Genomic DNA, 10074 nt, shown 5'->3' with positions numbered 1-10074 from the left:
CACACCTGGTCACACCTGTCACACCTGGTCCCTTCTGTCACACCTAGTCCCATCTGTCACACCTGGTCACACCTCTCACACCTGGTCACACCTGGTCACACCTGGTCACACCTGGTCCCTTCTGTCACACCTGGTCCCATCTGTCACACCTGGTCACACCTGGTCACACCTGGTCCCATCTGTCACACCTGGTCCCATCTGTCACACCTGTCACACCTGGTCACACCTGGTCACATCTGGTCCCATCTGTCACACCTGGTCACACCTCTCACACCTCTCACACTTGGTCACATCTGGTCACACCTGGTCCCATCTGTCACACCTGGTCACACCTGTCCCACCTCTCACACTTGGTCACATCTGGTCCTATCTGGTCCCGTCTGGTCACACCTGGTCCCATCTGGTCCCATCTGGTCCCATCTGGTCACACCTGGTCCCACCTGGTCACACCTGGTCACACCTGGTCACACCAGTCTCATCTGGTTGCACTGGTCACACCTGTCCCACCTTTCACACCTGTCCCACCTGGTCACACCTGGTCCCATTTGGGTCCACCTGGCCCACCTGGCCCAGCCTCTGCTCTCCAAACCTGTCCAACCTCTGCTGTCCCAACCTCTCCAGCCTCTGCTGCCCAAACCTGTCCAACCTCCGAGGTCCAAACCTGCCCTCCACAGGGCGGCTCAGAGCTGAGCTGATTTCCCCGACGTGTTTTGGGTACGGCTCAGCTCAGCTCCCAGAGCAGCTCAAGGGCAGCACGTGGAGCTGTGCCCTGCCGGGGCATCAGCGGGAGGCCACGAGCACAGCCCAGCTCGGAGCCTGCAGGCACGAAAAGCCAGCCTGAGGCACAGCCACGTGGAAAGGGCACCCGGCCCTGCTGCAGCTCCTGACGCTGGTCTGTGTTTGCACAAGCGCCTCCTTCCCTCCCAGACGTTTGCAAAAGCTCGGGGAGCTGGCACCGCAGCGAGGAGCTGGACTTTAATTAACCAGAAGGCAAACAGGAGGAGGACGTCAGCAGCCTGGGAGCTGCTCTGCTCCCCTGGCTGGAGCTCCCAGCTCCTCCAGGCTCCTCACACGTCCGTGGCTCTCCTTGGAAATGTCCTTCTGGGCTGGAAAGGGCTTTGCTGGTGCTGCGTGCTGCTCTCCTGGGCGCTTTGAGGCTCCACAAAATCCATCTCCTGTCCCTCTCACCTTGTCAAGCACCCAGAGGACACCGCGGTGTCCAGGGCCAGCCAGGTGGGAAACCACCAGCACGAAAAAAAAAAAAAAAAAAGCAGATTTAGGGACAAAACAACCACGCTGAAAGTGTCAATGTCTGCTTCAGCCCCCGCAGCTGCTGCACAGCACAGACCCCCATCCATCCCCGTTCTGTCAGGGGTGGAGGAACAGCACACAGGGAACAGCTCTCACTGCCAGAGAGCAGGGTTAGACGGGATTTTGGAAGGGATTCCTGGCTGTGGGGGGGATGAGGGGCTGGGATGGAATCCCCAGAGAATCCGTGGCTGCCCCTGGATCTCTGAAGTGTCCAAGGAGTACCTTGGGATAGTGGGAGGTGTCCCTGCCCATGGGATGAGCTTTAAGGTCCCTCCCAGCCCAAACCATTCTGGGATTTTAAAACACCTGATTCCTGTTTTACAGTGTGACCCTGACGTTCCTACACACCCCCCAAATCCACGCTGATTTCCATCACGTGTATTTCAAAGAGCAGGGCCAGAAACACCTTGGGAATATCACCACCCTTGAAAAGAGGGACAACAAAGCCTTCTGTCTGTCCGGGAGTCATTTCCCCCTCCTCAGCAGCGGTTTCTGCTCTGTTTCCCTGGCTCTGGCCGGGCTGGCAGGGATGAGCAGCAGGAATTAACTCCCGCTCCCCCCTGGAAGCGTCCGTGGGCTGCAGGGCTGGCCCCGGTGGATCTTCAGGTGCTTGGCCAAGTGGGTCACTGCGGGGCAAACTTCTTCTCACAGGCTGTGCACTGGTAGGGCTTGACCCCGGAGTGGGAGAGCGCTTGTGGCGGGAGAGCTCATCCGAGCGGGAGAACCTGCGGGAGGAAGGGGCAGGCGCTGGGTCCAGGGGGCACAGCGACCCTGGCACGCAGATCTGTCCCTGGCCACAGCCTCCTGGGTCACCCCAGAGGGGGCAGAGGCACCCCCGGCCCCCCCGAGATCAACCCTTCCAAGGATTTGGAAATGGAAAAGAATTCACGCCACTGAGATGTGTGAATTTTCTTTCCCCTTGCTCTCAAAGGACGCTGTCCACCTACTTCCTCCGTTTGTTTTCCCTTGCTGGAACCTTCCGGCAGCGCTGATTAAAAATTGGATTTTTGGGACAAGAGCTCAGGCTGGCAGTGGCCAAAGGCCACGGGCCAGGAGCCTGGGTGGGAATGCTTTCCTGGAACTCCACATCCAGCCCCGAGCGGCACCGGGGAGGGACGGCTGGTTCTCCTCGGGGATTCTCCCTGCAAATCCGGAGCCCCCCGCCCTCGGGGACCCCCGCTCACCCTCCAGCCCGCAGTTGGGCCAGGCACAGGTGTAGGGTTTCTCCCCCGTGTGGCGGCGGAAATGAGCCTTCAGGTGGGAGCTCTTGGAATAAACCTTCCCGCAGCCCGGGTGGGAGCAGCGGTGCGTGCGGAGCAGGGAGGGGGGGCCCTGCTGGCACCTGGGGGGCTGCCTCGGCGTCCCCGGGGCCCGTGGCCACCGGCAGCGGGGGCAATTCGGACGTATTTTTGGTCCAGGATGGTGCCAGGGGGGCTGGAGCTGAGGGAGGAGGGGCAGGTTTGGGCTCTGCAGGCTGATCAGCAGCTGGGCCACTCCTGACACCCCCGGCTGTGCCGGAGGGCTGGCGCTGTCCCATGGGGAGAGGCTGGAGCTGCAGGACAACGGGAATGCTGCCAGCAGCCAGCGCCTGGTCACCAGCAGCTGTCCCCGCAGCGTCTGGGACGTGTCCTCCTCCTCCTCCTCCTCCTCCTCCTCCTCCTCCTCCTCCTCCGTGCGCCCTGGGGATGGGCCGTGCCCCAGAGCCGAGCTCGGCTTTGCTCTCCACCTTCCACCCCGCGGGGTGAGGATCTCCTGCCTCATCCCTGGGGAGCTCTGCCTTCTCCCTGAGGAACTCCTCGATCTCCTCCAGCGTGGGGATGAAGTCCTGGGAGAGGCAGAAGTCGGGCAGCCTGAGCTGAGCCTCGCTGAGCTGGGCTTTGGGGGGCTCCCCCTTGGCGCTGGGCAGCGGGACACCCTCGGCGTGGCCGGTGCTGCCCGCCAGGACGTGCCCGGAGCCCTCTGCGTGGCCGCATGTCCTGTCACCGCCGTGTCCTGGCAGAAGGGACGGTGGCATCCTGCACTGCAGGGCGCTGGCCAGGCTCTCGAGCAGGGAAGGGCTGGGCAGGGCGGGCAGCAGGTCCTGGCAGCTCACAGAGACCATTTGGTGCCTCCCCACACGCAGCTCTTGGCTCAGGAGCCGCTGGGAGAGCTCAGCTGGGGAAGTCTTCGCTCATCTGCAAGGGAACGGCACCGAGGTTATTTCCAAACGAGAAAACAAACACGCAAACCTCAACCTTTTAACAAAACTGGGCTGTGCACCGAAAGGAAAACAGCAGAACCTGGCAGCGGCCCTTGTTTTTAAAGCGTCTGCTGCTGAAAAAAACACGGCCTGACCGTTTTCCTCCGCTGGCTGCCAGCAAAGAGGCAGACTCCCCCCAGGAGCAAACTTCTCTGGGGAGTTTATGGAGGTGAAAACACACAAAGAAACCCTTCATCCCTCCCCGTGCCACCCACGCCGGAGGGCAGCTCTGCGCTGCCGGATGGCGCAGGGGACGGCTCCTGATTAGCCGGGAGTTCATTGTGATCCACGAGATCCGTGGGGCTTCTCCACGCCGCAGATGTGGGCAGCACCACGCCCTGACACGGACACGGGCTGCGTTAGAGCTGCCTACCTGCACAGGTAACAGCCAGCCCGCCGCGGGCGCCGGGGATGTTCAGCCGCGCCGGGGGCACGGCGGTGCCCGGACACGCCGCAGCTCTGCCCGGGCAGGTCTGCCCGGCCTCGGCCACAGCTCAGAGAGCGGCTCAGCCCGGCTGGAGTGAAGCAGGGCCTAAACAAAGGGAGTTCTTTGATTCTCACTCCAAACAGAGTCAGAATTACTTATTAAAGCCACACCAGAGGTGTCCCCAGACTCCTCCTGATGGTGCCCTTGACCTGTCTGCTGCACTTACACACTTTTCTCTTTTCCTTTCCTTTCCTTTCCTTTCCTTTCCTTTCCTTTCCTTTCCTTTCCTTTCCTTTCCTTTCCTTTCCTTTCCTTTCCTTTCCTTTCCTTTCCTTTCCTTTCCTTTCCTTTCCTTTCCTTTCCTTTCCTTTCCTTTCCTTTCCTTTCCTTTCCTTTCCTTTCCCTTTCCTTTCCTTTCCCTTTCCTTTTCCTTTTCCTTTCCTTTCCCCCCGGGTCAGCTCCAGGGCCCCTGAGGACACAAACCCCACGTTTGCAAACAGCCGAGACAGCGCACAGCGTGTCCAGGAGGTCTCTGGTGACTGTCACAGACCCCCCAGGCCCTGCTGGGGCTCAGGGGCTGGGAGGAAGGTGCCCAAGGACCCCCAGAGCAGCCACACGCTGTCCCTGTCCCCAAACAGGAGCACCAAACCACCCAGGGCGCAGGGATCTGTTTGTATCTAATGCAGAATTGGAGTTTCCAGGGGAAGGAAAACCTTTGTCCAAATCCCTCAAGAACCTTTTCCATGAGATTTCTGTGGAGCTGCAAACCAGTCCGGCCAGTCTTTGTTGTCAGTTCTCCTCAGGGTCCTGAGAGCTGCGAGAGGGAATTTGGGAGCACTCTGGGTGCCACATGAATGCTCTTCTCCTTAGCAAAGAACCCCCACGTCGCTCCAAACCTGCCAGGAACGAGATGCAGGGCCACTCCCAGTGTGCCCAGCTCTGCACCGGCAAGTCCCAGCGAGCAGGGACTGTCACTGTCACTGCTCACACGAGGGGTAAGGAGGCGTTCAGGCCAATCTCAGCCTCCAGGCTTCAAATTTTCCATCACAGCCCAAATCTGTGCTCTGAACAACTTCTTCCAGGCAGCTCCACTCCTTCCTCCACTCCAGTTTTAGGATCTTTTGTCTTTTCTTCTCCATCTCCTCTTTTTGCAGGGAAAGCCTCCCCCCGCTGGCTACCAAAGGCTCCTGTTTACCTCTAACCCGATTTTCCAAGCAGCTCCTGCAGAGCAGCTCGGGGTTCTCCATCCCTCCAGCATGCCCCCAGGACAGGTGAACTAAACTCTGAACTCCTCACGGAGCACAACCCTCCTGCTGAGCTGACAGCAGGAATAAAAGCATGACCAGAGGGCAGGAAGGTGCAGAGGTTGAGCTGCCGGCTCGGGACTGAGGAGATCTGAGCGGGGCAGCCTTGGGCGGGCTCTTGGAGCGCTCTGTGCCTCGGTTTCCCGTCTCATCTGGGGCACTGGTGATGCCCCAGCTGGCAGAGCAGTGCTGCGGGGCAAGGTGGCACATTCCGTGCCAACAGGCTCCTGTCACAGGTGTCACTGCCCTGTCAATCCACTTTGCAAAACGCCACCAGTGCTGTCACCCCACCCCAAAGCCGCCGCAAGGAAACGGAGCCCTGGCTCTGTCCCGCACTGCAAGGGCAGCGCCGCTCCCGATTCTCACTTTGCGTTGGTGCCCCTGCAGTTTTTCGGAGCCCCGGAGCCGCGGGCTGCTGCAGGAGAGCAGCACATGTGCAGCCCGAGCACATGGAGAGCGGCACTGGCCCAAGGTCAGCCAGCAAGCAGCGGGCGCTGGGAGCGCAGCCGAGGGTCACGGCTCCCCTCCCGTGACCGAGCAACGTGAACAAACACCTGTAACCTCCGGGGGCCGAGCAGAGCCGGGGCTCGCCGAGCCTTGGGGCACAAACCCGACGGTCCCCGCCGGTGCCACGCGTGTCCGACCCCTCGGCGCAGAGCGATGCCCAAGGGCAAGCGAGGCCCCGGCTCCACCGCAGCCCCCAGCCCCAGCGGGGCTCGGAGCCGGGGCGAGCTGGGGACACCGAGCCCGGTGCTGCCGGTCGCGACCTCCCCTCCGCCCCTGTGCCCCGGGGAGCGCTGCCAGCGGCACCCCCGCGCCCCCCGCGCCCCTTACCCCGCTCCGCTGCCCGCGGCTCCCGCGGCTCCGCCGGGGGCGGCTCCGGGCCCGCCCCGCCCCGCCGAGGGCTCGGCCGCGGCCGCCGATCCCATTGGCACGGGAGCACCGACCGGGAGGGGCCCCGGGATGTCCCGGCTCGGTCCCCGCGCGGCCGCTGGAGCAGCTCCCGGAGGAGATGCCGCGACCCCGGCGCCGCTTCCCCTCGCTGCTCCTTTGCTCTGGAAGCGCTCCAGGGCTCTCCAGCGCTTCGGGAAAAGGAGGCGAGTCCCTGCAGGTCACGGGTGCCGCTGGAATCCGGGGGGATGCAGCTGTGCGGGGGGCTTTGAACCCACGTGCATCCAGGGTGGGGATTTTAAATCCACAGGGATCCAGGTATGTGCGGGTTTTGAGCACACGTGCATCCAGGTGTGCGGCAGAATTTAAATCTAGATGGATCCAGTCTAGGGATTTTAAATCCAGGTGGATCCAGGTATGTGGGGGGTCCTGAATTCAGGTGGATTCGGGTGTGCAGCGAGATTTAAATCCAGGTGGATCCAGGGTGGGGATTTTAAATCCACAGGGATCCAGGTGTGCAGGGGTTTTGAACCCACGTGGATCCAGGTGTGCAGCAGGTTTTGAATTCAGGGGGATCCAGAGTGGGGATTTTAAATCCAGGTGGATCCAGGGTGGGGATTTTAAATCCACAGGGATCCAGGTGTGCAGGGGTTTTGAACCCACGTGGATCCAGGTGTGCAGCAGGTTTTAAATCCAGGGGGATCCAGGTATGTGGGGGGTTCTGAACTCACGTGGATCCAGGTGTGCAGCAGGTTTTGGATCCAGGTGGATCCAGGGTGGGGATTTTAAAGCCAGGTGGATCCAGGTGTGCAGGGGTTTTTGGGCAGGGCCGTAGCACTCAGATGCTGCTGATGGGACAAGGAGTGAGGTGTGTCCTTGTCATGGCTTTGGGGTCCCTGAAGGTGGCTCTGGGCTGAGCCCCACCAAACCACACCGAGTTCCTCTGCTCAGGGAGAAACGTGAGATTTTGGGTCTGAACAGAACACCTGGGCCAGGGGAAGGCTTCAAATTTATAAAAGGCAAAACAAAAAGGAAAAAAAAAACCTGAAGGGCACGGAAAGGGCGACCCGTGGCTGTTCCCTGGGTGCTGCTGTGTCACCGTGTGTCACTGACCCCCTGTCACAGCCTCGCAGCGCCTAACATTGCTGCTGATAACACATCAGATAAGCGTTGGTAATATTTAATAATGCTCATTTATGGCCTTGCAGGGGTCGGGAATCCTCAGGTACTCCCGGCTGCCGCGGTTCAGTCACGGAGGGCTTTGATTCAGTGTCACAAAATTCCTGGGGACAAGAGCCGGGAGCGGCTCCTGCTCGGGGTTTGTACCGCAGCTGGCGGGGCGAGCGGGATCGGAGCTTTTTTTGGGGAGAAAAGGAGCGGCTGTGCGGCTCCACGGCCGCGGGGAAGAGCCCGTCCCTTGCCCCGGGGACACCGGCGCCGCTCGGAGCCGGGACATCGCGACCTGGAGCCCTCCTGGCCACGCCCACTAAGCCAATGTCCCTGCCCATGTCCCCGCCCATAAAGCACTAACCCCGCCCATGCCTCGTGGCCACGCCCATGTCCCCACCCTGTCATCTTCCCCACCCTCATACCGCCCCTTTGTCCCTGGCCACGCCCAAATCCCGCCCCGATGACTCCTCCCTATTTAAACTCCGCCCTCGACCCCACCCATGCCCCACCCATTCACTGGCCCCACCCTCTGACCTTACTCCCGCCTGTCCCCATCCCAAAAGCGATATCAGGCCACGCCCCTCGGCCACGCCCAGGCTCTCAACCCCATCCCTCATCCATTGACCACGCCCCTAACCCCACCCCTCAACAACTGGCCACGCCCCCACAATGCCGTAATTATCTGCCCACGCCCACCACGCTCCGCCATTCATTGGCCACACCCCTCCCCGTCAGTCATTGCTTGGCCACGCCCCGCCCCGCCCCGCGCGGTGGTGGCGCCCCCCCCGCGGCCAGCTCAGGCATTTTTCCCTTTTCCCACACCTTTTATTTTTCCCTCCCCTTTTTTCCATAAAAATTTATAATAAAAGCCTTCCTCTCGCGCCGTATACAAAATATTCACTCTACCGAATAAATAAACCACGAACGTCTCGCGGGCAGGATGTGACCTCAAAAAGGAAAACCAGCATCCATCCATCCATCCATCCGTCCATCCGTCCCCCCAGTCCTTCCCTATCCTAGGGAATTTACACAACAGCTCTCCCCCCTCCACGTTCCAAACTCGACAAAGGAAAGGTGAGGCACGATTCACCTGTGAGGAAGAGAAAAGCTCCTGCTCATCAGCTCTGAGGAGCTCGTACCCAAACCTGTGGCCAGACAGGACCAAATCCTAGAGAAATTCTGTGGTCACACAGGGAATATCGGTAACAGCAGGTAAGGGATGCTCTTACCCAACCAGAACATCCATTGCTGGTCTTACATGTGGTCCTGACACAGAAATTTCCTTAGGAGAAGCCCAAAAAAGCCAATTTTGTAAAGATTTCCTCGTCCTCCTGCTCCCTCGCCCTGATCTCCCATTATAAGCCCGGCTCTGTCCCTCTCTGACTCTCTGCTTTATCACCTGGGGGTTTGAAATGAACAATTTAATTTCCCACCAAACCCCTTCACCCGAAGCTCAGCGTGGAAGCATTTTAGGCACTTAAATTATCAAAAGCATTTCAGCATCAGAGCAGCCTCTGTGCAGGGAAAGTTCCTCAAATCCAACATTCAGAATAAAGAGCTTTTCAGTCTTGGGTCAGGGGGGAACTTGTTCAAGGACACCCCAGCTCTGGCAATAGGATTTTGTCTCAAATCCTTCCTGCTGCAGCCTGCAGTGGACAGAGCTCGGGGTAGGAAGTGCAGACCCCAAAACTGTTTCTGGAAGTGGTTAAGCCACTGCCAACTCCGTCCCCAAACCAGCTGCGAGTCAGCACGCAGCCCTTGCTGTGGGAAAGGGAGGCTGGCAGCCTTTAATTTGAGAAGAACTAAAACAAAAACAGTGACCCCTGACGGGAAAGGGACCGTTCCAAACCTTTGAGGGCCCGGCTCAGACAGCAGGGGAGTCACCCTGTCGCCCTGCCAAGGAACAGGCTGACAAAACCCTGCCAAAATAGCAACATTTCACCCTCCAGCCCAACCTCACAAGTGCCTCTGGCTGCCCACACACCTCCACAAAAAAAAAAAAAAGTTAGTCGCAAACAGAAAAAAAAAAAAATAGTCGCAAACAGCTCGTTTAGGCCAGGCAGAGCTGAGGACTGCTGGAGTTTGTGTGCTCACAGCACCAGTCCAGCCTTTCCTCCTGGCTTGGGATCGTTCCTGACTTGGGCCAGCTCCTCTTGGAGGGGCAGGGATCTGCCAGCAGCAGATTTGTCCCAGCTGGGCCACTGGGGACAGGGAATGGGACTGGCCAGGGGGACTCGGGCTGTGCTGCCAGCGGGGAGGGACTCCGAGCTGGGAGCCAGAAAAACCTGGGCATTCCTGGAGGGATGGGACAGGAAATCAACCTGGGCATCCCTGCAGGGATGGGACAGGAAATCAACCTGGGCATTCCTGGAGGGATGGGACAGGAAATCAACCTGGGCATCCCTGCAGGGATGGGACAGGAAATCAACCTGGGCATTCCTGGAGGGATGGGACAGGAGAACAGCCTGGGCATCCCTGGAGGGATGGGACAGGAAATCAACCTGGGCATTCCTGGAGGGATGGGACAGGAGAACAGCCTGGGCATTCCTGCAGGGATGGGACAGGAAATCAACCTGGGCACTCCTGGAGGGATGGGACAGGAAATCAACCTGGGCACTCCTGGAGGGATGGGACAGGAAATCAACCTGGGCATTCCTGCAGGGATGGGACAGGAAATCAACCTGGGCACTCCTGCAGGGATGGGACAGGAGAACAGCCTGGCACCCCTGCAG

The 10074-nt window shown here is 59.8% G+C and overlaps 1 protein-coding gene across 1 annotated transcript; it reads right to left on the bottom strand.

Moving 5' to 3' along the window:
* Positions 1–1674: 1674 nt before the first annotated feature.
* Positions 1675–6777, bottom strand: LOC128818553 (Krueppel-like factor 15). Its single transcript, XM_053997983.1, is given in 9 exon segments — positions 1675–1935; positions 1938–1997; positions 2000–2058; positions 2496–2659; positions 2661–2701; positions 2703–2744; positions 2746–2805; positions 2807–3485; positions 6116–6777. Coding segments are annotated over 8 exon segments (1113 nt in total). The 5' UTR covers positions 3413–3485; positions 6116–6777; the 3' UTR covers positions 1675–1854.
* Positions 6778–10074: the final 3297 nt, after the last annotated feature.

This window comes from Vidua macroura, chromosome 24, assembly GCF_024509145.1.
Source record: "Vidua macroura isolate BioBank_ID:100142 chromosome 24, ASM2450914v1, whole genome shotgun sequence".
NCBI classification, from domain to species: domain Eukaryota; kingdom Metazoa; phylum Chordata; class Aves; order Passeriformes; family Viduidae; genus Vidua; species Vidua macroura.
Note: the sequence above shows the minus strand (reverse complement) of the source record. Positions and strands in the feature narration are given on the sequence as shown.